Below are 26,621 nucleotides of genomic sequence, written 5' to 3'. Positions count from 1 at the left end.
ATATATATATATATATATATATTGTATTCAGATAATTTAGCAGTGTCAATTAAAAATATGCATCAGAACTGGGGCATTTTTCAGTATTGAATTTAAAAAAGCATAACCATACATACGATGTATAACATGTGCTTTGTATAAAAAAAAGAAGTTTTAAGAAGAAAAAAAAGGAGAAAAAAAAAGAAAAGAATTTTACCTGGACTGCAGAAGGTCATTTTTGTAGGATGACTATATTCACCATATAGATGAGATCCTAAATCTCCCAAATTCACGGCTCGGACACTCAATTCATAAACAGTTTCATCTGGCTCAACAACGTTGCACTCTCTCTTCAAGGACAAAGAGCTGGAAGAGTTGACGACATAATGCATGCTTTTGCCAGTGTCATTGCTGTATAGTTCTACTTCATAGAAATTTATGGGTCCATTTGGAGGGTTTGGAGGGTCCCAAGTGATGTTCGAAGTAGAATCAATTTGCTCCACTCTTGGTTTATTCACAGGACTAGGATCTATGGAGAAAAATCAATCAGAATCATTATAGGCTGAAAGAACTTTTTAAACTGAAACTTGACCTATTATTGAAGCTTTTTGCTTTAATGAAATAATAAACAAGACTACAGCAAAAGAATGCAAAATTCTAGTTTTAAATTATTAAATTAGCGTTATTATAAAAAAAAATTATGAATAATTAGTTCACAATTGTTAAAAACTGTAATTTGATAATCACAGTACATTCTGTGAATGATACAGCATATATTCTAATAAAAACTTTGAAAATGAATAAAATGTTAAGTTTTTCGTCTTCTTCAGAACGGTTTAGAGACTTTACATTGCTTTATAGACAATTTCTATAGTCTCTATAAGTCTTATAATCTCTCTGAAATTTTGAAATTCATAAATTTCTATTAACTTTCTGAACTGCATACTTCTTAAAAAAACATAATAATCTGGTGTTGATCATGGCCTTTTTGACAATGGAATTCCATTTTCTCCCATGTGATGCATTTTGATTCCTAGTTCTTAAATTTAAGATCTTGTTCAAGGCAATCAATTTATCGTAATTTTGGTCTTCCTCTAGATCGTGCAAAAAAATGTTTCGACCATAAATCTGTTGACTTTCTTTCAGATCTTTCTGGTTTTATTTTATAGGGTCCTGAATAAAAAATGGTATAGATGCTATTTTTTAGAAACTAAGATTAAGAATTGAAAAATAAATATTTCTATGACTTAAAATTTGTTCAAAAGACAATACAAGTTAGGACCTATGCAGGGTGCAGAGCCAAATTTTTCAACAAAAAATAAGCGCCTTTTAAGTATTCAAAACTTATTTTTAAGCGCTATATAACATTAACATAATGCAAAATAATTTTCAAAGACTGTACATGATCATGATAAAATAACTATAGTTCTAGTTCTAGTTTCTGTTTTCTTGATTATGTTAGCCTTTATAAAATGATCAAGAGATTCTTTCAGTTTTATATCAGAGGGTGGAAAATGAAGCCTAAAATTGAGAATATCTTCTAAAATGCAGCAGACTTGCACATGAGAGTGCAATAATCTCACCGAAGCTCAGTAAACACACATGCGGACTCGCACGTAATTCATTAAACATGTAAAATGATTGGAGCTTTTAGACACTATGGGAGGAAAGTCCAAAGAAATGGATTATGGTTTAATAAATTGTGAAAACATTGAATAAAACAATGTGAAAACAATTTTCGGGTAATACATAATAAAAACCGACATGGTAACGAAAAGAAAATTTCAAAAAGGGAAAATTAAGCACTTTATAAAAACACCCACTGAAAAAGCACCCTTATGGGCTTTAAAAATACGAAAATAAGCACCTTTTAAAATGCTATGTATATATAGGCTACGTAAAAGAATACAAGGAACAACTTTCAAAACTGTTTTATCAAACACACAAAAAATAAAAAAAGCAAACAGGAGACTCACTTGAAATTCCAGTGAAAACATAAACAGGAGTGGATAACTTGGAGCAAGCCTGTTGGACACAAGCTGACACTTGAATGGAATAGTTTGTATAGTAGTGGACAGAATTCTTAATTCTGACCCTGCTTTCATCCGGTTTTACTTCCTTCCGTAGAGTTGAATCTTCAGATGAAGACTCGTTGTAGTATATTTCGTACTTGGTAATCACTCCATTAGGTGTTGTCGGAGGATCAAATATCACCTCTATTTCAGCGGAATAATGATCAACGGGAACAACAGACGCAATGACATTCCTCGGAGAATCGCTTGGAGCTGAAATAGAATAATTACATTAATAATAGTATAAACTTAAAATATATATTGTGTATTTCTGAATTAAAGTTGAGATATTTTAGAAAATGTATTGTGTGTTAAATATTTTCAATTTACCAAAAAAGTTTTCGAGATATAGCGAAATACGCAAAATATAAAATTGACATTAAGGGATTCAAACTTTGAAGCGCTCTCCTGATTAAACTATTAAGACCCTATTTCATAGATAGAGGCACCCTCCTATATTTAGGGGGTCAGAAATCCTAATCTGTCAACAAAAAAAAAAGTATGTTTATTCAGAGGAAGTACGTTTTTGAGTCTGATTTCGTAATTTAAAATATCGTCTGGACTTATTAATTAGCATATCTGAGGTTACCCCGGTGAGCCTTTATGAATGAGTCTTAGTGAAAATCTGATCTTTATATCAAATGTTATTAAGGGTGGTCTGTTATATATTTTGCACACTACATATATAAATTTCCAAGATAACCATGATTTTTTTCCAGATTATTTACCAGTTTTGAATTTTGGGTGAATTTCCAAATAAAAAGTGTACTCTTTGGCTTATACATTGATCGTCTTATATTCAGAAATAAACAGTAAATAAATTGGGATTTATTCTTTTGATCAAATTAGAAAGTTAGTCCATTGTGAGCCAGACACAATTACATTGCCAATGAAATTAATGTGGCAACGTAGACAGCATTGTGCGCAGGCTGCTTTTACTTTTCTGACAAACTGGTACCCATCCATCTGACGCCGGGTGGGTTTTAAGTTGCAGATGGGGATCGATCTTCAGTTTTTTTAAATGAAAGTTCAGCGCATAAACCACTGAGCCACTGCAACTTGTCAATATAACAATACAAAAGGCAATTATCACATAGAATTTAATCGAAACTTATTTACTTTAGGGTGAAACCCGTTAAAAACAGTAACATACATTAAAAACACATCTAAAATAGAAAATTAAAACTGCATAATATACCTCAATAATTTATTAAAAGATTAGGAAATAAAAAGAAGTGGAGTAAAAACTTTCACGAAAAAAGGTAGATTTCAAAATGACTAAATCAACTAGTTTAGATAAAGAAAAAATTAAAAAAATTCTTTATTAAATACCATAATATACAGAGAAAAAAATAGAACAAAAAGTTATCACTTTAAAAAAAAATAAGAATGATCATGCATGTTAATAAATATTCAAGTAACCAAGAATAAGCGTGCATAAAATGATAAAAACAGTCTAATATTTATTTCAGATTTAATGAAATTACCAGATGTCATTGTAGATTCATAAGCATAATCACTGTTTTCGCTCCAACCACTGTTCGTCAGAACTCTAATGAAAGCCACATAACAAGTATATGGCTTCAAAGAGCTCAGAATATATTCAGTTCTCGAAGAATCAGAGACTGTCACATTTGACCAACCTAAAATCAAAATTACTTATAAACAATAATGAAACAATGCATAGAAATATATTTTTTCTAACATACATATTTTTTTCATCCTAACTTAAACAACAAATTTATTAGGTGGTCAATATTTTTTGTAGTAGGAAATGCCACATCTTTTTTCTTTTTACTATTATCTCGAAATCCTGTTTATTTTTACTACAACTCTTTAAAATATTAAACAAAATTGAAATATGCCTAGTCTTGTCTTGAGCTTTAATATTGGATACAAAAAAGTACAAGAAAAAGCTTCTTAACAAAAAGATATAAGTTAGTAGGCATCTGGATAACAAAATGTTTAAAACTTTGGAATATTTGCATGGTTTGTAATGTTTGATGCTTGATAAATAATAAATTTAATATTTGTATTGTATTACAATAAGATTTTTATAATTAAGGGCTTCCTACTCACTTTTTGGTAAGTTGGTTTGAAAACTTTCACTATATTCAATATTGGAAAAAAATTATTTAAGGAATTTTTTATGTTCTTGAAGAAAATAAGGAAATTAACTTTAAAGTAAAACTTTCTTATAAAAAGAAATTTTGATAGAAATAGGAAAAATGCAAGATTTTATGAACAGTATAAGCCCTAAGTTATCGTGTTTAAATAGAACAATAGAAGGTGCACCCTATTTTATACTCTACCCAGGGGTCGATGTAGACCAGTTTGAGGTCGATCCAATGTAAGGGATAGGTGAATGAACACCAATGCCATTCAATCGCAATAATTTTAAATAAAAATTTGGAGATATTAAAAATATGTATATCCCCGGAATGGATTATCATGCCACTTTCTGCTTAAGTTAGAAATATTGACAGTCACTTACAAAATGAAGTAATTAAACTAATAGTTAAACTTGAGGCAAAGATGCCTCTTAATAAACTGTCAGTATAGATTTGACAAAATACACAAAATATCACACAAATATATCCAAAACTTTTAAATGCAGCATTTCATTTTTTAATTGTATTCTCAAACTCATATATGGGTGAATCTGGTTTTAATCATATTAACTCCATTTTAACTAAACAGATAAATAAATTGAATATTAAGAGCTGAGACAATTTAATACTGAAACTAATAAATTTTAAACCAAACATTTCTGATCAAGCTAAGCGTCGCCAAGCAAATCCTTCGAATTAATCTAAGCAAACAGTTGATTTTTGTATAATTCAAATACATTATTTAAGAAACAAGTAAGTTTTTTTCATATTCTTAAAAAAAAAAATTTTTTTTTGAGGGGGTGATCGAAAAAGTTTGATGGCCTTCGTTTTAACCTGAATATCATTCAACAGAGGTCATTGTAACAATGGACTAATTTTGATCCTCTGCAGGGGGGATGGTTCCCCTGCTTTGGCAACTCGACGACCTACGCGTGAAGTTGAGCAATTTGCGGTAGAACAGTTTAACGAGGACCAATATTGCACAACCGTGGTTCCTACACAGGCTGATCAAAGTGGTCACACACTCGTTTACTGACCACAGCCAGTGATGCCTTACTTCAGTGTTCTACTGCAAACCACGTCTTTACGATCAGTCCACAGCGATACGCAATCATATTATAATAGTGAACAACAAACAAATAATTACACTGTCATATTTCTATACATAAATTGATTGGATTTTTTTTTATTTTTGGAGTTAACAGCTATGCAATTTGTCTCTCTCTTTAATATATATTTAAAGTTACAATTTGCATAAGTAAACAAAATAATAACTAATTTCAGATAGTAATAACATATAAGTAAAAATTCAAAATAAAAAAAAATGAAATATCTCGCATATATTTGAATACCATACTCGCATATAACAGAACTGTCACAAGGTAGTCTTAATTATTGAAATTCTCAAAACAGAGAATGAGCTCAACAAAAATTAATTTTGAAAAGGAGTTTTAGGAAATATCAAATTTAACAAGAATTTCTCTAATATATTTTGTATGTAACATACACAGAAGAATTTTTAATAAAATCAATCCATGACCAAGAGTAATGAGATAAAAAAATCCAGTAAAATTGATAATTTTATATATGATCATAACAATTACAACCATTAACCTCCTTTTATTAAACAATCAACAAAACACAATTAATTATTTTTTTTTACATAAATTTTTAAAAAAATTCAAATTTGTCTACGTACCAGTCTCACATTTCCAATCAGAGTCCACACATTTTCCAGGATAGGAACAATAGGAAATTAAATATTTTTTAATAACTTTTTCTTGAGCTTTACAAGATAAGGCCCATTGAGCTCTAAGACTAGTAGCATTTTTAATTGTTAATTTCATTTCGCTGACCGAATATCGAACTGTATAAAAAAAGAAAAGAATAACACTTAAAGTAAAAACTTTACAAGATATTAAAAACTGTTTTAAATAATAAAGATAAATGTTTAATTACATAAAAATGTGTTGATTTACATAATATCGTTTAACATACCTATTTCACATATTTTTACCTTCAAGTGAAAATGAATAACAAATTGAGTATCAGGATGAAAATCAATTCTATTTTTGATTTATTTAAATAATTTTTTTAATTTTCAGCTACACATTTTATGACGTTGCAAATTTACAAAATCTGCATTGCTATAACACCAAACATATGCTGGTTGAACACTTTTTAGTTACATTGCTTTGAACAAATTATTAAATTTTAAGCTATGTCACAAAAAATTAGGTGAAAAGTTGTATAATTTATAATAAGAAAAGAACAAAAGGGAACACAGCCCTTTTTTGTGTGCATGAATACTAACCTGAAACATTTGCATTAAAGGAAAGAGTTTCAATATTGGCCTACAATAATGCTTTCACAAAGATAAGAAAAATTGTGGCATTTAATGTGTTTATAAAACATTAAATGCTTATTAACCTATTTTATAACTGCTTAGTGTTTATAAAACATTTATTAAGGCTGCTTCTCGAAGGCTCCGGTGTAATATAAAATGTTGCTCTTTTGCAAATAATATCCTATTTTTATAACTGCTTTGAGTTTGCAACTGTTATTCGTGACTGTTAAGCTGAGTTTAGCCTATCTAAAGACAGCGACGGCTACACTTATTTTGAAAACGGAGCAAAATGTCAATATGGAGAAAAGCCAGTTTTGTGAGAATAAAAAGAGTTTGTGGTCTAATTTTTAAAAATTTAAGAACTTACTCCATATTGCATTACTTGGACTCATAATAATTTGGAAAAACTGATAATAAGGCAGTGATATTGATAATTTTCATCTAGGTAAAAAAATGTTGCCAAATTGGCATTTTTCAAAAACTGAGAATAAGGCAGTGAGGAGAAATGTCGCCAAATTGAAGATTTTTTAAAAAGTTTAATAACTTTTAAAATATTTAGGTTATTTGCCAATTCTAAAGCCCAGATAATTCTTCACAACAGGAAGATATATATAGTTTAAAATTATGTTAACTAATACACTTTACACATTTTCATTAAGTTAATATAGTAAAGAACTACCACTGCAAGCCGCAGTAGGCCAGCGTAGTCATGGAGGTTGAGGGTCAACAATTTTCTGACAGTTTATTTTAAGAATAAAAATTTTTACTCTTTATATTATCATTTCCAAATAATTATTAATTAATGTTTAGATAATATTCAACTTAAAACGGGGTTTATAATTTAGGAAAGTAAAAATATTTTACATACCACCAGCGTATGAAGCAATGCATGGGGCCCAAACCATTCCAGAAGTCTGATCATTTCGATTTGCACTGACAGCAAACTGATAATTCGTATGATGATCTGGAAGCAACAACTCATGACTGGTTTCCGCTGTGTGAAGCCACTCGATCGGTCCATCACACTTTGCTGGTCTCGATTTCAGTGTCTGACACCAAAACAGGGTAAAATGTGAGACATCCAAGGCGAGATTTTTCCAGGTTAATGAGTAATTTCCTTTCCCATACGATATAACCATTATGTCCTTTGGTCCTTGTATCACTAAAAAAGATTTACCAATTTATAACAAGGTGCATAGCCAAATCTCTCAACAAAAAATAAGCACAAGTAAAGAGCTTTATAAGCACTATATACATTAACAAAATGCAAAATAATTTTTAAAGACTTTACATGATCATGATAAAATAACTATAGTTCCAGTTATAGTTTCTGACAAAGAAGTATTTTCTTGATTATATTAGCCACCATAAAAAGATAGATTTTTCAGTTCGATTTCAGAGGGTGGAAAATGAAGCCTGAAATAGAGAATATCTTGCAATATGCTGCAGAGTTGCACATGAGAGTTCAACAATCTCACCAAACCAAGCTCACTAGTCACTCCCAAGTATTTGATCAAACATGCAACATGATTAGCGATATCATACGTTACGGACCGACGGCAAGCCGAAATGGATTGTGGTTGAATGAATTGTGACAACGTTGAATAGAACAATATGAAAACCACGCTTTTGCATAATACACAGCGAAAATCAACTTGGCAAAGAAGAAAAAAAATCTCACTTTTGAAACTGGAAAATTAAGCAATTTTTAAAAACACCCCATGAAAAAAGCACCTTTAAGGGCCTTTAAAAAACTAAAATCAAAAATAAGCACCTTTAAGCCCTTTTTAAAAATGCTATGCACCATGTATAATACCTTATTGATTGACAGAAATGAACAAAATTCATTTTTTAATTGTAATGCTAAAGATAAAATTTTGGAGAAGAAAAAAAAAAACTAAAATCAGATTTTGAAAAACAAAATTGGAATGGCAGAATGAATGTCTAGCTTACATATGTATACATGTAAATTTAGCAGAAAAACCTCTAAAAAAATGCCTGCCTTGCATATTTTAATGAAATTAGAGAGTAGTGTCTGTCGAACCAAAAAATTCTGTCTGCTATGGAAACAGGAAAAAAATACAGCTTAAAGGAGAGTACTTTTGAAATTCTTATAACTGCCAAACCTTAGTTGAAACAATTAAACCTCGAACTATTGAGTGTTGACAGTGGCAACACTGTCAGTGACTATGGACAACTGGCAAGGAGAGTACTTCAGTTAAGCAAGTAGTAAAATATAAGTCAGTTAATGATAGTTTGTATGGTAAAATTAGTTACCAGAAATGAAAAAAAAATAATATTTTTAACAAGTAATAAATACTTTAGTTTTTATTGAAGAATTTAAATATGTATAAACAACAAACAAGCATTGTGTAGAAAATTACAAAACAACTATTATTAATTAATGTCAAATACAAATCTTCAATGTAAGCTTCATTTTAAAAATTTATGAACTAAAAAATTTAATTAATAAAGTAGTTTAAAAAAATACTTAGAGCCTAAAAAGGAAAAAAAATAAAATAAATAAACTTACTTTTTTCAATTTTGTCCACAACAATTCTAGTAGTGTCATTGGAGGAATTTCCTATTTTATTAGCACTCAATATATTAAATATGTAAGCTGAATCAATATCCAGATGCTCAAATGTGAAACTAGTTGCATTTGCAACTGTAACCCAATAGTTTGGCTTCTTGACCACTTCACGCTTGTATCGACGATGGACAACGTGATATTCGTGATACCGAACTGCATAGTGGAATCCTTCCCCATGCTCTAATTCAGATGGGATAGACTGAAAAAATAAATGCATACATATTTAATGGAAAGTAATTTTAAATCATTCTAAAATGAACTTTTATCATTTTATATAAGTGCCCTTTACCCTTGCCATTATAGATCATGGGGAATATTTTAATTTTTCAATGAAAGAAGTAGGAAGTGATTCACAATGCCCACAAATTCCGAGAGTATATGTACTAAAGTGTATGTATAAATAATAATATGAGATTTATTGTGAGAGTTGGAATTACTTCCATGAGGCTGTTATAGACAGATTGGCTGGTCTCATCCATAAGACCCTGAAAGGAGAATTATTTAATTATTGAGAATATGTGATTTAGGATCTGAAAGGGCAAAAAATGGTAACACTTAACAGAAAAAAAGTTGACAGTGTTTCAGTAGCTCAAACACTAAAAGATTTATGACACTTCATCAGCTCATTTTCTAATCAACCATGTCAAATAAAAGTACCTCCCTCATACTAAAGCCCATGTTGGATCATGATCTCCCGAATAACTCTTCTCAAAATATGTTTGTCTTGTTTTTGCTATAGAATTTTTTATTCCCCATCATCTCTTCTTCGGTCTTCTCCGATTCCACTGACCGTGGCACTGGACTTTAAAAATATTTTTTGAGCACCTGCTGTCATCCATTCTATGTTCCCAACCATTGGATTCTTTTTGATTTTATACAGTTTATAATATCGTTTTCTTTATACATCTTTCGGGTTTCATGGTTAAATCCCCTTTGCCACGCATCATCCTTTCTTACTGGACCAAAATTGGTTCTTAAAATTTTTCTTTCCGAGGTTATTGACACCATTTCATATTTCTCGGTCAAAGTCCTATTTTGACCCATAGATAATGGTTGGTCTAATCACAATTTTCTACACTCTGACTTTCATTTCACATGTTAATGTTTCAGATCATATTAATAAAAACCAACAATAGGATAAAATATTTACCTTCCAATACAATGTTATAGATCGGTTGCCAGCAATGATTTGCATATCAAAAGCAGATCCTGTGGTTTCAGGCGCCAGGTACGGAACTAGAAATAAAATTATTTTTTAAAATTGAAATAAATATTTTTTTAAAAAAATTAAAATTGTATAAAAAAAAATTTCAAGCTGTATTAAGTTATTATATAAAAAAAAAAGAAAATGTTTAAAATTCTCATAAATTAAGATACTTTGTTCAACTTTAAAAAATTTTCCCGTGGAGCGGCTTGTCTCCATAGCTCAAAAAAAAAAAAAAAAAATTCATACAATTTAACAAAAGATAACTCATAGAAAAAACAATTTTCAATGTTGAAGTTTAGGTTAGCTCAAAGTTTGTTCAAATCTGCATAATTTTGAGCATAAATGTAGATGTTTTTCTCCTTATTTACAAATAGGATGCTTATTTCAATAGTCATTAATTTATTTTTGCAAATTTATGAAAAGTGAAGACATTTAAATAGTTATCTGATATATTCAAAACCATAATTATTAACTGACATGCTATCCACCTAGAATAAAAAATTTATAAATATATTTTTTTTTTGTAAGGTGCCATTCAAATATTACCTAATAGGGAGGGGGTTTGTAGTTTGCTTATTTTATCAGAGATTTTACAAAAGAGAATGAGGGGTATGAGTAATGCTTAAATAAGACACTTAAATCTCTCTATCTTACATCCTTTTAAAACAGGGATGAGATTGGCAAAAAAGCTGAATTTCTACGCGAGTTAATTTTACGAGCATGCAATTGTTTAATAATAAATTCCAGAGAATTTACGATAACAAATAACAATGTGTTGACATAAAATTGTGTACTAATTTATTATTATATAAATGATTACATTGAAAAATATATAAAATATAATAGTAACACGACTTTTTAAATTATTTACAAAAGAAAATTAACTTTTACAATTGGAATCCCTATGTTCATATTATAATCTAATCTAGATAGAGCCCTGTGAAACATAGCAATAACCGTGAAGTAGAAATATATAGTACCTCCTAAACGGACTAAAATTGCTATTTTTAGTTTGAAAAATTACATGATAATCAGTAACTGCTTAGATAATTATTTTTCCTTTGATAAGAAATTTACATTTTATAAGAATTTATTACAAGTGAGGAATAAAAGTTGAATTTAAAGATTTAATCAAATATATATATTTAAAGACTTTTAAAGGTAAAGAGTTTTAAACACTAAAGATTCCTAAAGCCTATTTAATTCAAAATTTTCCATTATGAATTAAAAAATAAACTTTGTTTATTGCATAGTTGCATCTTTTTATGTGAAATTAATCTTTAAACTGGATAACTATAGTAAAGTCGAAGCAAAACGAGGGGAGGAAAGTGCTGCAAATTTCTTACACAAGTATGAGACAGGGCTAAAGAGAATAGAAGGGCTGGTTCACTCCTTTGAAGTATCTCTTGCCGCGCCGATCCTCCGACGTCACTTTGGCGCAAAGCTCGCACTTTTACTTCAAGAACGGAGCGTTTGGCCTTACTAGCTCTAACTAATATTGGATCATTTCTTTTTGCGAGATATTCTAAGACATTTGTTATTTTCTATAATGACTTTCCTCAGTTTTTGCAGTGAATTTACAAGAATTTAAAACTATTATCGAAATGCCAGTTTGCGCGATTGCAACTTGCAAAAATTCTGATATAAAAACAAAAGGAAAAAGTATAATTTTTCGCGTGTTCCCTAAAGTAAATGAACAACTATGTAAAGAATGGATTCCGAAATGACACAGTTAATATAAAACCGCAATACGTTTATTCTGTCGTAAAGAACTTTTATAAAAATTCATTATCTAAATAGAAACCGCCTCGTTACTTCATAAAGAAAGGCAGGTGAAAAGAATTAAAAAATAGATAAAGTCAAAGAAAATTAAAATGTAAGTAAAAAGTATAAATAAAATATATAGTATATAGTTGAAATTCTCCTAATTTCATAACATATTTTTTAATGTAGTTATTCTAAATATTTATGATTTTTTTTAAAAATTATATTCTCTTCAATTTAAATATCTATAAATTATATCATCGTAAATTTAAATGTCTATAAACAATTGTAAAATTTCTAATGTCATTATGAACCTAAATTATTATTTTGTTTCAGTAATTAGCGTTTAAGGTTGATGTTTCCTAATGATTAAGTATGAACAAATTGCTATTAACGACATATTTTAAAATCAGGGATTCTAAATTTAACTTAACTTATCTTTATAAAAGAATATGTAGATAAAAAAAGTGTCGATATATGCCTTCATTTTTCTTAATAGTTAAAGTTAAAACTGAACTTTTTAAAATAAAGTATTTATCGTGTCATTTTCACCAACTAGCAAAACATTTTTATAAGTTTAAAATGGTATTTTTTTAATATAATAACCAAGAAAGTTTTTTTTGAACTATGTTTATGAACGGAAATAATGTGTTAATTACGTAAAGTTTGAAGGATAATAGCCAAGAGAAAGATGCAAAGTTATCATATCTTTGCTCGCGATCTCCGAGATCTGTAGACACAGTGACGTCATGAGGAGGGAAATCGTAGCTTCAGCTCTAAGAGCGGAGTGAACTAGCCCTTGTATTCTCTTTAGCCCTGAGTATGAGAGAGGGTTTGTAAATTGCTCTATTATTGCCAACAACAGAGAAGTCCATAAATGTCAAGAATATCCTTACGTAATAATTGAACCATCCCATATAATTAAGTCAGCATATAAATAAATACTTATTAACACCCTTAATTACTGAAAAATCACATATATGTATTTGTTTACACACATTAGAAAAAATATATTAAAACTACATTTATTCACAATTGATAATATCATTAAATGTTTATAATTTTGTTATCATTAAGAATACCCATCATTTATGAATAACAAAATCAATTAAAAATTATGTTTAAAGTTTAAAAAGAAAAAAAAAACATACCATCAGACTTAGTTTTTTCTGTATGTTTCGAAGGTTCACTCCAATAATATTCATCACCTGATATATTTAGGCGAACTTTTACTTCAAACTCATAGAGAGTATGAGGTACCAAATCAACAATAGAAATGTTAAGATTTTTCTCAGCGTACAGTTCTATTTCCTGCAGAAATAATAAAAATAAAAAAAAACATTAGTAACAAATTTATAAAGTCATATGATTAATTCAGGGTGCGCAGCCAATTTTTAAACAAAAAATAAGCACCTTTTAAGCGCTTTAAAAACATCAAAATTCGACAGGGTTGAGAAGTTTTTGACAATTGATGGTTTCATTTACTAGCCACTAAGGAAGACGATGGCGCGTCACCAGTGATGAAATTTACAAGAGAAATACAATTTTCTATCGCTATTAGAGAAAATTTTTTGACAATGTTTAGTTGGTCCCCGTACTCAGCAAAAATTTGCGATTTTTCGGTTTGATTCCAGAGGGCGGAAAATGATGTCTGAAATTGAGAATCTCTTGCAAAATTCATTAGAGTTGCACATGAGAGAGCAAAAATCCTTTCCACTGAATCCAGCTCAGTATACACACATGCGGACCCGCAAGTATTTCATCAAACGAATGAAATACTCGTGACAGTAGGGTGTTTTCATACACTATACCAGGGATGGGCAAACTTTTTTTGTCGAGGGCCAAAAATCAAGGAAAAAAATGCTTGGTGGGCCAAGTAAAAACTTCAAAATTTAAAAAAAAAAGCGATATACAAGTTTTAATTTAAATATTTAATGAGATGACAGAAATTGCGATTTCATTTTTTAAAGTTCCTTATATTAAGGTTCGAAGTGAGATGTGCTTATTTTAAGGAACAAGGCTCTGTTAGTCTACTTCTGAAATGATTTTTTCTAAGGTTCATAGTTGAAAACTCTTGTTCACATATATAAGATTAAGCAAACATAGTACTGATTTTCTGGGCATGAAATATTAAATTTTGGAAACTAGTTTTTGGTAATGATTTGTAAAACTTTGGCATATTTAGAAACAACTGCTTCAGATGATTGTTAGATTGTCCGCTCTTTGGAGCGTAAAATGCGCAGTCTGCCAAATGTGAAGTACAATTTACCTTTATTAGATTCCATAAGTCAGCTCCTCGAGAAAGACAAATGCTAGTTGGAGCCAATCTACGGCTATTCTATAAAGAACTTCTGCCTTCAACATTTTACCAATTGAAGCTGTCTGTGCTAACTATTTCCATTAATTTATGTTTTGTAGAACAAAAATAGAGAAAGTAAAAATGTCATCAGTACTTTGTTAAAAAAGGAAAAACAAAAATAATTTTAAACATAGTCGACAAGAGAGTGGATGTATATTATTTATATTTGCCACTGATCGGCAAATAAAAATTCAATCCGCGGGCCGGATAAAATCTTCCGGCGGGCCACAGTTGGCCCGCGGGCCGTAGTTTGCCCATCCCTGCACTATACCAACGGTATGCCAAAATAAATTAGGGTTGAAATAATTGAAAAAAACGTTGAATAAGGCTATGTCTTCTTGTATAATTCACGGCAAAAATCAGCATGGTAAAAAAAAAAATTCTCATTTTGAAAAATATTGAAAAAAGCACCTTTAAGGGCTTTTAAAAACGAAAATAAGCACCTTTAAGTACTTTATAAAAACGATATGCACCCTGTAATTACATATATTAAATATAAGCTAGACCCACTGGCAAACTTTTTTCTAGCATCAAATCAGTTTTATTTGAAAGATAAATGTAATTTTTACAAAATAAATTTATAAAAAAATGTAAATTTATTTGTTTGAGATGAACTTGTAAAGTACGGTTTGGTAATTTACACCAATTGCAGAACTTTCAATTGACCACTTTTTTTTTTACAAAGTTCACTTTTGAGGCATTAAAGCTTTGAATGTTTGAAAGTCTGGCATTAACTCAAAAGAATTCCTAATTATAGCTAATAATTAACAATATTTTATTTTTGCTAACAAATTCTACTTATGCATTTCTTAGTACATATAGTAAATTAGGCCAAATTTTTACAAGAATATTTCATAGTTTTGAAATTGTTTGAATAACAAATGATTTATCAGTACTTTTTCTTTCTTTTTAAAAAATAATAACCATGTAAAAAAAAAACATTTAAATTTACTCGCAAATGGTGACTCTTGTTCTCTTGCACCTGCAAAATGGGAGGGCATAAAAATACATGGAACACCCTGAATAAGCTTTAAATCTAATCTAATGATCATATCTTCCCGTTCCAGAACTCAATCTTAATGGTTCAAGGAAGTTACTTCAAATATGCTTATTAATTAGTGGAGACTATATTTTAAGGCATAAAATCAGACTCAAAAATGTACTTTCTCTGAATAAACATGCTGCTCATTGAGAGAAAGTAGATACAACCCTTCAAAGCATTAAGATTGAGTCCTAGAATGTGAAGATCTGATTATTAGATCAAAAGTTATTCAGATTGGTCCTTTTTATGCGCACTGTACATTGCATGGAAGTGCTAAACTGTATAGAGTAACGTTTATAAATTTTTTTCAGTAACAAAACTCAAAATCATCAAATTTCTTTTGGCCAAGCTTTGAATTATAAAACAATTTCAATAGAAAGTATGTATATGCAAATTAAAAATAAAAGAAAAACACTACAAACAAATTCAGGAACATTTAATAAGAAAAATGAAATTTTTTCATTACTTCTTCATCCTTTACTTCATTTCTCTTTTCATTTCATTTTTCATTCAACTATAAGTGTTTTAAAATTACGCTTTATGTCATGCAGTTGAATTCCCAAATCTGCAGAGGTTTTTAGATTAATAATAGTAGCTTTAGGCGTATGCATAAATAAAACAAACTCTAATAAACTGTGAGAATGGTTTTCAGAAAGAAAAAAAAAAATCATTTTTGAAATGGTTATTTAATTTTTATTTGAGGGGAAATACTGATGCAATCATTTATAAATGCGAATCACTTTAGTAATTCCTTCAATATATTATTTTTGGATTTTTTTTTTTTAATATTTGTTATTCAGGGGTCTCTCCAGGCTGAATTTACTACTGTTACCTTCACAAATTCAATTTTAGGAAAAACGATAGTTTCACAAAATACTTTCTCTTAAAATATTATTTTTGTATCCCTTAAGAAACGATAAATCCATATTTTTGCGTTGATTTTTTAACATAATTTTTCACAAATTATGTCTAAATTTTCACAAAATAGGTACCTCTCAGAAAAACATAGACAGACCCCTGTTATTTCTCTTTTATTAACACTTTACTTAAATATTCTTATCAAAACAACCTAAATATTAAAAGAAAAATTGATTATTGGTCGGATACAAACCCATATCAGAAGTAAAAAAAAATTACTGGTTAAAAAAAAGTTCTAGCTCACGGAATACATGTGACCTTTCCACAGAATGCTAAGGTACTGTGAAACACCTTTTGGAAACTGCAGGTCTAGAGCAATACTCTTTCTATGTTCCTACAAGCATTGTTATACACATGTTTCACTGAATTTCTCAGAAATATTTTTAATTTGGTCACAAATTTAGATCGACTGTTTTTTGGTCCTTTTTTTCTTCAATTTAGAATATTAAAATAACCTTAAAAGGATATTTTTTAAATAAAAAAAATGATCATGACATGCTAAGCCAATATGTTAATGTTTAGTATGGGTCTAGGCAGACATCAGTTGAGAAAATGTAAATACCTTTGAGCCAGGAAGATTTGTTGATACAGAGTAATATCTTATGTGATATATTAAGCCAGCTGGAGCTTCGCCATAATCTAGTCCCTTTGGAGCATTCCATTGCATGGATAAACTGTTTTGCGTGACATTAGTACATATGATAAATTTCGGTTTGCCAGGTTTAACTGTAAAATATAAAGGAAATAAGTTTTTTTAATAATTCATTTGTGTATCATGAAATATACCCTAAAAGTTCTTAAAACTCAAAAATTATACTTACAAAGTAAAAAATTAGGTGGTTAATTTGAAATATTAAACAATGAACCCTTAACAAAATCTATCACTCGGAATATAGAATAACCTTAATAATATTTTCTTTTCATGTCATTTTTTTCGTATAATTTACTGGGGTTACACCAACAGTCCGAGCACTAAAATCGAATAATTTAGACCGGAGGGTCTTTCAAGAGCCATCTATATAGGCATTGAATTTTACGTAGTTTCCTAAGAGATTTCGATTATATTTTGCATTACTATTTGAAATAAAATCCTTTTTAATAAGCTCATTACATTTGGGAAAATAAACTGACAAACAAAATTTTATAATGCTATTTCAACATAAATATAATGCTTTTGTCTAAATTTAATTAATACAATGCATTAAACAAAAAATACCTAACATGTATACTGCCGTGCTATGGAAAAAACAACGCAAGTGCCTCGCTGTAAATTTTGAGAAAGGTCACTTGACAACTATTTTCTTTCTATTGCTAATTCTGTGAATGCTAAAATGAAATTTCAAAAAATAGATAAAACAAAATTTAATTAAAAAAAAAACTTTTTTAGTATTAAGCAACTTATCATACGAAAATGTCAAACACATAAAATTCTCTATTTTGAACTTTTTGTTGCTTACGTTGATTTTTATATTGCACAGCAGTATAGTACTAAAATAGCACACTGAATAGCAGTATAGTACTGAGATAGTACACAGAATAGCAGTATAGTACTGAAATAGTACACAGAATAGCAGTATAGTACTATACTGAAATATTTCGATAGCATACGACAGAGAAATATGTTCCAAGCTTTTCTGTTTAACAACTTAGGGTAAAATTAGTTTCCTGTAATGGAAAACTAACAGATGTTACCCCTATCTGAGCTCAGGGACAACAGTGTGACGTTAAAAGGTTTTCTTGCATAAATACTTACATTTAAGGTGCAACACTGAAGAAATATAAAATATAATTTCCTTTTATAAAGATAGTGTTTTTTAAAATTTTGACAAATTTTCAGGTATATTACAAAATATTATTATTTAAATATTCTAATAAGTTGTTTAATAGGAAAAAGAACTTACTTTTAAAATTTTTGACACACTATTATAATATTTATTTAAAAAAAAACAACTCCTTTTTACATTCTTTGGCAACTAACAAAATATAAGTATATATTTTTATTCATTATTTAATAAAAATAAATATAATAACCACTAAATACATATCATCATAATTAAGTAAGAAATATATTTGCAGTAATGGCAAAACTTAGCACTTTCAAGTAGGCAGAACAGTTACAACTGAACCAAAGAGGTACTGTATAGGGCTTGTGCAGAATACTGGTACATAAACATGCAGGATGCTATGCAAAAGTGCTAAATTTCTATAGTGATATTTAAATCATAACTAAACATTAGGACAAAAAAATCACTAAGAACAAGCTAACGAAAAACTTTGAATTAGTTAAAAAAAAAAATTTTAAAAAAGACTAAACACTGGAAATAAGTTTTCGATTTATGTACTGAAAAACGAAACATTAGTATCCAACAGTATTACAATAAAAATAATTTATTAATTAAACATATTTTCAATTTATAAAACAATGCATATCAAAAAACAACAATAACTTACCAATTTTGTAATGATCAATATTGATGAACTGTTTATTTATACCCAAGGAATTGTTTCCTTCCAGAATAAAGTGTATTTTACTTTGTTGTTTTACGTATACAGGTTTTGTGTCCATACGATATTGACAGCTGGTGGAATTCAGCATTTCCGGACATGTTCGGTTAATGCTATAAAAGAATACAAATTACAGAGACACAATACAAGGGACATAATACAAATTACAGGGATACAATACAAGGGATACAATACAAATTACAGGGATACAATACAAGGGATACAATACAAGCAAACTAGACAGAAAAAAAAATACTTACTACTACTTTTTACAAATACCAATCTTAAGAAAAAGTTAACAAGCCTGTCATTTAGAAAATAAGTTAACCCTTTGACGGTTATGAACGAGTTCGGTTCGCAATCGAATCGTGCTTCGTAATGCAAGCAAACGAGTTCTGCTCGGGAGCAAGATTTCAAGCGTAATGGTTAGTAACACCCACTACTCGCATAGTGAAATTTTTCCCCAATGCTCGTTCGGCATTATTATTCTGCATTGATAATGTTAAAAACAAATCCTACTCGCAGGGGTAGCAGCAAAGTTTTTTAAAATCTTAGGGTAATTTTAGGAACTTTTTTCAAAAAATTTTAGGTAAATTTTAGGGGTAATATAAGATTTTGTTAGGATAAAAACAGATCACGCGGTAGTTTATTACATAACAGAAGATTATTACAATTCATCCACACATATCATAAATAATTGCAAGCCATAAAATAAAGCTCTGAAATCTATTAAGTCAAGAATGAAATCTCTAAAGTGTAAAAATGAAATTTCAACTTTACATATTACCTATCAGAAATTAAGTGCATAATTCAGGAACAGGCAAAAGTGAGAATAAATCAAGAGAAAAAATAAATTAATACCAACTTCGATTTTTATTTAATTTTTACCTCCTTAATCAAAACTGTATTATTACCCTTTACCTTACTTTATTAAGAAAAACTATTGTGTGATAATATTAGATTTCAAATCAGCAAATTATATTAGAAGTTAGAGAAAAACAAATTAATCATGATCATTTTTCTAACATATTCTTGATGTGATTTGTGAGATTCTTTTACTGCTCTCAATAGTGTTGTGGGGATCTTCAACACTCCTCCATATTTTCAAATGGTATCTTTGATTAGTCTAAGAGACATAATAGTATTCTCATGGTGACTCACATTAAGCATTGCTTTATTTATCGAAAAACCTCTTTCAGGATCAGAATTCCCATGTGGCAAAATTAAAACAGTTTTAATTAATGTAGTTAAATTCTTATATTTTAGATTATTGCTTTTTTTATTTATATTTAGCCTATAACTCTAATTTTTTAGGAACACCAACAAAATTTTATCAGATTTTTAGGAATTTTAGGGTTTGCACATACTTTTAGGAATTTTAGGGGGAATGCGGCCCCTGTACTCGTGAAACGTAGTTAGTTTCACTGCCTACAGGTGGCAGTACGGGTGCCATGAATTTCTTTTCAGAATGAAGGGGGAATTAATTTTTTCACCTTGTTCTTTTTATGTGTATTTTGGCACATTTTTAAGGGTGTTTGTAAAGTAAAATGGCAGAAAAGTGAAAGTTAGATAATTATGATGATGATTGTGATACAGAAAGCTTATCAAATTTTGAGTCGGATGAAGACTTTGTTCTGAGTATTTAGGTAATTACTGTATTTAAATGCTTCATAAAGTTTTACATTAGTTGTATTTATTCAGTCCTTTCAATTTAATATTTGTCTTATATTCATAATTAACTATTATTTATATAATTGATTAATAATTATCATTTATTAATTATCTTAAATTATGTAAAAACTGCTATTTATGTACTACAAATACTTTAAGAAATTTTTAAAACGCATGAGGCGAGCTATCTACGGCATCGCCAGAGAAGGGTGACATTTTCGGAAGAATGGAGGGGGAAAACAGCTGCCACTTTCGACTACTATTTGCTTGTAATACTGAGCGAATTAATGCAATCAAAACTGTTTATTTCCCTAACCGTCAAATGGTTAAATACTGAACAGAGAAAAGTCATAGCACCACTGCTAAATAGAAATAGTGAAAACAGGAGAAAAAATAAACATAAAAACATCAAACTTAGGAAAAAAAATGACAAAAATTTAAAAAATTTCTAGAGTTTAAAAATTACAATAATAACATAAGGGGTACTAAACAAATACAGCTTTGAGAAAATATGTTTTATCAAAAAAGAAAACATAAATGTCATAATGCTATTTCAATAGACAGAAAGCTATTTCAATAGCCAGAATGCTATTTCAATAAACAGAAAATATTAAAACGGCAAATAAATAAAATACCTAACTCTGTAAAAAATGAAATAGGGGATTTCAATCTCTTATTCGATCATATATTATGAGTTTGAATTGTCTAGACAATGTTAAAAAATAAGAGTTCATTATTAAAACAATTATTAATGACTAATTTAATAAATTTTTAGTGCAAATTTACATAAAAATATGCCAATTCACTTTCAAATACTTAAAAGTTGAACATTTTGAGAATTCATACTAATATTTCAAAATTTACTTTTTCATATTTCCTGCACGTTTAATATAATTTCTTGAACTAAGATTTATAATTAAATTACCTATCAATGAAGAAAAATCACACACATATAATAACTAATTTAAGAAAGAACTTAGTTCTTACTAGAATCGCGATATTAGATTTTAATATCACGAATATAAATAGCAATATTGAATTTTTAAAAAAAAAAAAAAAAAGAAAATACAAGACACAATACTTGACTTGTGTGAAAACAATATTGGAAAATGTGAAAATACAGGACACAATATTGGAAAATACAAATCGCGATTTTAGATTTTTAAATAACATAAAAACAAATCATAAAGTGAATTTTTAAATTGCGTATAAATACGATATTCTATGTTTGATATTCCAAAAGCGTGAAAACGAATCGCGAAATTGGATTTTAAAAACATGTGAATACGAATTGCGATATTTATTTTAAAAATGTCGGAATACAAATCAAGACATCAGATTTTTTAATTGCGGGAATATGAATCGAGATGTATGATATTTTAATCCCGTTAATACTATACGCGATGTGTAACTTTGAAATGAGGTTAATATGAAAATTCTGTGAATGTTAATCATTTCGGCACAGTTTCAAATATTCAAAATGGCAAAAATCCCCAAAACCAAAAGAATCAAATTGGCAGAAAAAAGTAGGTAAACGTCACGTTAACAGAATTTAGCAAAAATTTTGAAATTGAAATTTTGGAATTCCATGAAAATTTCCTTGAATAATAAATTTTCAAATTGCAGAAATCAGCGAACCAATGGTCTTGAGATATGAGATGCAAAATACACGGAATTCCAAGGTACATCCGGAATACAACCATCCTGGAGTATTATCATAAATTAAATTGTATTGAATTTAGTTTCAAATGTTCTTAATTATATAAACATTAAAGAGAAATGACTTACTAAGGCTGGAAATAGTAATCATATAGCTTGTATTTGGTATGGATAGGTTGGAAAGTTCTTTCCATTCGGAATACAACAAATCCGAACTATTATCAAATAAGTTTCAAATGTTCTTAATTATGTAAACATTAAAGAGAAATGACTTACGAAAGCTTCAAATAGTAATCCTCTAGCTTGTTTTGGGTATGGATAGGGATGAAAGGTTCTTTCCATTCGAAATACAACAAATCTGGACTATTATCATAAATATTAAATTGCATTTAATTTAGTTTCAAATGTTCTTAATTAGGTAAACATTAAAGAGAAATGACTTACAAAGGCTGGAAATAGTAATCATAGAGCTTGTATTTGGTATGGATGGGGTTAAAAGGTGCTTTCCAGGTACATGTTAGATTAGTGTATTCTTCACTTATACATGAAAAGGTTTCAACTGGTAAAGGCTTGACTGTAAAGTAAACATTATCAAATAAATAAATTACTCTTATCATGTAAACAAATTAACTAATGCAAACAACAATTATTACATAACATTACACTGTTTATTATTAATATTACATTAGAATAAGCCTATTTTTAACAAGGCTATTTCATCATACAAAATAACCCCTTGTAGCATATAATATGGAATTTTCAACTTCTCTTTTGTGTTTGTTCAGTATTTTTGTCTGTCCATGATGTCTGAACACCATAGTAATATAAAGTATCTTCCAACACAATCCAAAAGTATCTGCAAGCTTATAATATTTTTGATGATAGAATAATTTTATTATATATATGAAAACAGTTATCTATTTAATATTTTTACATTCTTGGCAAAAAAAATATATGTGTACATGCACATTAACTACAAAAATATTAGAGAAATAGATATAGTTATACATAGAATTATATTCATATAAAGTAATTATCATATTAAGTAATATTAGTAATTTCACTCGAAGCGAAATTATATTTAAAGATTTTCTATTGTCACTGCAATCGTCTATTTTTTATGTAAAGTGATGGTCGCGTTGAGCTAAGTTTTAAAAAATGAGCTGATTGTAGGCTCGACCGCTAATGATGGGATCGCTAAACTTTGGGCTAAAGTGATTGTTACATCTTCTATCTTTAAGAGCAGTATGCATACAACTAAACACTGACTTTCTTTTACCTAGCATAAATCATGATTAAGCTGCCTGCTTCATATTTTCTTTTTTCTCCCAACTTTTTTTTTTTTGCTGGCAGATACTTTTTTAATATTTAATTAAAATATAAAAAAAGTATCTGCAAAATTTGAGATTCACAACCAATGGATCCGCGCACAACATGCGTCTGTATTATCTAACTATGCTGAACACTATGTTTTATCACTTATAACTCCAGAATCATCCATACTAAAGTTCTAAAATTTAGAGATTGGCTACAAGCCCAAAAGCAGAATATTTTCAAATGTTCTGCAACAGGACTTATTAATTAATACAAGTGTTCTGCAAGCATTTCACAGCGAATAAAAGTCAACTTTACGTTAAAATACTATATTTTCATTTATTAAAATACAGGATCATACACAGATACACGACATTATTTTTTAAGCCAAGGCAAACATTCTTGATTTGTTACATGTTCAATCACTTTCGAAGTACGAAATTTTGTTAATGACGATGATGATGATGAATTATTAATAAAATGCCTATGATTTGAAGGCCCGAACATTAAAATAAAGGCTGCCTTAAAAATCTGTTGAAGAATGTATGAGATTAGGGTTCGGAATTATTCTGCAAGCCTACCGGAGTCAGGTGGGGGGGGGGTCGCAGGAAAACGCTGTTACTTATTCAAGATACAAATTGTTCTGCAGGACTTCGCTTGTTTTGCGACATACGTCACAGTTTTAGGCACTTTCTGCTTCTGGGGCTACAAGGAACATTTTTCGCATTGGTTCAACACTGGCTATTATTATTCATAAAATTGCAGATGATTCTGTTTAACTTTTTATTCTATGTTGCAAGAATTTCTTTTGAAATTTAAAAAAAAAAATTCAGATGAAAAGTCTGCGGTATTTTTAATAATAATAACATCATATAAACAATCGATCCATCCTAATAAGTTACATAGAATATTTTGTTTCTTACTCCTTCGTGCAAACCAATAGAAAAGTTGTTTTATCAAATTTATGTTATTATAATTCTAAACACAGATAAATATACACTTTTTAAATATATATTTAAAATATTTAAATGTTATTTATTACAGCTTTAATTTTTTTGTAATAATAATAATAAAAAAAACCGTAGAAATTTTTACTATAAAGTAATATTTTTCCTAATCTAATAAAGCAAAAAAAAAAAATTCATTTCCTAGGTCTTTTGAAAGATATAGGTGTTATGAAATCTAATAAAGCAAANATTTTTCCTAATCTAATAAAGAAAAAAAAAAAAATTCATTTCCTAGGTCTTTTGAAAGATATAGGTGTTATGAAATGATTATCAATCAACAAAATTTTAAAAAACACAACAGTCAAAGAAGCAGAAATATAACCAAACATACAAGACAACCGGGTAAAAGAGCTTCCCAGTACGGTAAAATAAAAAACAAAATTGAAAATTGAACAGAAAAATAAAAAATAACATGAAAAAAACCATTACCAGCATAGCTCGTAAGATCAACATAGCTCGTAAGATCAACAATACAAACAGCACTGTTTTAGGGAATTCAGAAGCATAAAATTTAAAAATAAATAAATACTTACAACCCACTGCAACATAAGTATTGCACACTAATTGCTCTGTGTTATAGACATCTGGAATGTCCACAAAACAGTTGTAAACACCAGTATCATTAACAGTGGCTGATGGTACAACATACTCAAGAGTCAAGTCATCAATGATGTTTATGTTCCTGATCGGTTTGCCTTCTAATTTTAAAGAGAGATTTTTGACAGAAATTTTGTTCTTTTCAGCTTGTTCGGGAAAAAGAGAACATTGAAGTTTCAAAAGCGACCCAACTTCTAAATCTTGATCATGAGTTACATCTTTTAAAAAAAAAAATCAAATCAATTTGTCACATATGTAGCACAATAAATAAATAAATACAAAAAAGAATAAAGAAAAAAAATGAAGGAAATTAATGAGTTTTATTTACTGCGCATAAGCTGAAAGTATATAGAACTCATAAAATATGTTCAAAATATAGAGAAAACATGGAAGAAATTACAGATTAATGAAAAGAGAGCAAGAAAAATTACAATAAAATAACATAATAAATAAATAAATTTAAAAAAGAAAGATATAATCTCTTCAGCAGCTCACACGATTGTTAAAGAGAAAGATTTTTTTAAGTACTTAAGAGACAATTCATCAAGAAAATTTCTTGATTGTTGAAACAGAGCTCATTCTAGGTAGAAAACAGGGCAGGGTGCAAAAGTTTAAAAAAGGGGCATTATTCTTTCTATGGGCCTTACACATTCTATTAAAAAATATTGTCAATTAGTATAAGATTTTTTTTTAACTTTTAATTTTACTAGAAGTAGCAAAGAATCATATTAATTACTAATTTTTATTAATAAATTAACATATATATCGAGTGAAATGAGCTAATTATCTTAGTAATTTATTTAAAATGCATGCATATATTAATAAAATAATAAATATATGTTTTTAAGTGTCTGTAGTTATGATTTAATAATTAAAATGATTAATAATTATGATTTAATGATAGTGGAAGTAACTGCAAACTTTCAAAGATAAGTGCAATAAGGGGGTGTGATGGCAATTTTTCCTTTCCCACATAAATCTATGTATTGACAGCAACGACAAACTAAATAAAAAGCGTTGAAAAGTTTAAGAAATCCATTGTAGTTTGGTGGAAAAATAAAGAAGGGTTGAGGAAAGAAAAGGTATGGACTCTATTACATCAGGGCACTAATTTACTTCAGGGTCAACAGGGTGGATTCTTTTGACTAAAAGGGCAGCAGGGTGCTGCGCCCTGTTTACCCTGCTTAGAATGAGCTCTGGTTGAAAATTTTGAATATCGCGAGTTAATTTAGTTTTGATAGGTGGTCAATGATTTTGAAGAGTTATATTTATTTGTTGAGTGCAACTTCTAAAAACCTGTTTCACTCCATCTAATAGTGTTAAAGGTCCTGGGTTCAAATCCTAGAAGAATTTAATTTTATCTCTAATATTCTTTTCCGTCATCAGGAAGGGTAACAAACAGTACTTAAAAAATGGATTATTATAACTATTCTTCTATATTATAACTATTACTTCTATAATTGTGTCATGGCATAC

The 26,621-nt window shown here is 29.0% G+C and overlaps 1 protein-coding gene across 11 annotated transcripts in view; it reads right to left on the bottom strand.

The window, feature by feature from the left end:
- LOC107445872 (uncharacterized) overlaps positions 1 to 26,621 on the bottom strand; it is a 244,730-nt gene that overhangs the window by 10,480 nt on the left and 207,629 nt on the right. For 6 of the 11 annotated variants that reach the window (XM_071184742.1, XM_071184740.1, XM_071184743.1 and 3 more), the window contains 13 exons: positions 25,082 to 25,363; positions 22,672 to 22,801; positions 22,504 to 22,590; positions 18,844 to 19,010; positions 16,955 to 17,118; positions 13,225 to 13,384; positions 10,253 to 10,338; positions 9,043 to 9,301; positions 7,378 to 7,671; positions 5,862 to 6,029; positions 3,539 to 3,694; positions 1,956 to 2,264; positions 197 to 508 (listed from right to left, as the gene is read on the bottom strand). In XM_071184742.1, the coding sequence (XP_071040843.1) occupies positions 197 to 508; positions 1,956 to 2,264; positions 3,539 to 3,694; positions 5,862 to 6,029; positions 7,378 to 7,671; positions 9,043 to 9,301; positions 10,253 to 10,338; positions 13,225 to 13,384; positions 16,955 to 17,118; positions 18,844 to 19,010; positions 22,504 to 22,590; positions 22,672 to 22,801; positions 25,082 to 25,363 (2,574 nt within the window). The remainder of the gene's footprint in view (positions 1 to 196; positions 509 to 1,955; positions 2,265 to 3,538; positions 3,695 to 5,861; positions 6,030 to 7,377; positions 7,672 to 9,042; positions 9,302 to 10,252; positions 10,339 to 13,224; positions 13,385 to 16,954; positions 17,119 to 18,843; positions 19,011 to 22,503; positions 22,591 to 22,671; positions 22,802 to 25,081; positions 25,364 to 26,621) is intronic. The other 5 variants (XM_071184745.1, XM_071184746.1, XM_071184747.1 and 2 more) reach the window with 1 other exon arrangement.

Source organism: Parasteatoda tepidariorum, chromosome 9 (assembly GCF_043381705.1).
Source record: "Parasteatoda tepidariorum isolate YZ-2023 chromosome 9, CAS_Ptep_4.0, whole genome shotgun sequence".
Lineage (NCBI taxonomy): Eukaryota > Metazoa > Arthropoda > Arachnida > Araneae > Theridiidae > Parasteatoda > Parasteatoda tepidariorum.
The sequence above is the reverse complement of the archived record's forward strand: the minus strand, read 5'-3'. Positions and strand labels throughout refer to the sequence as shown.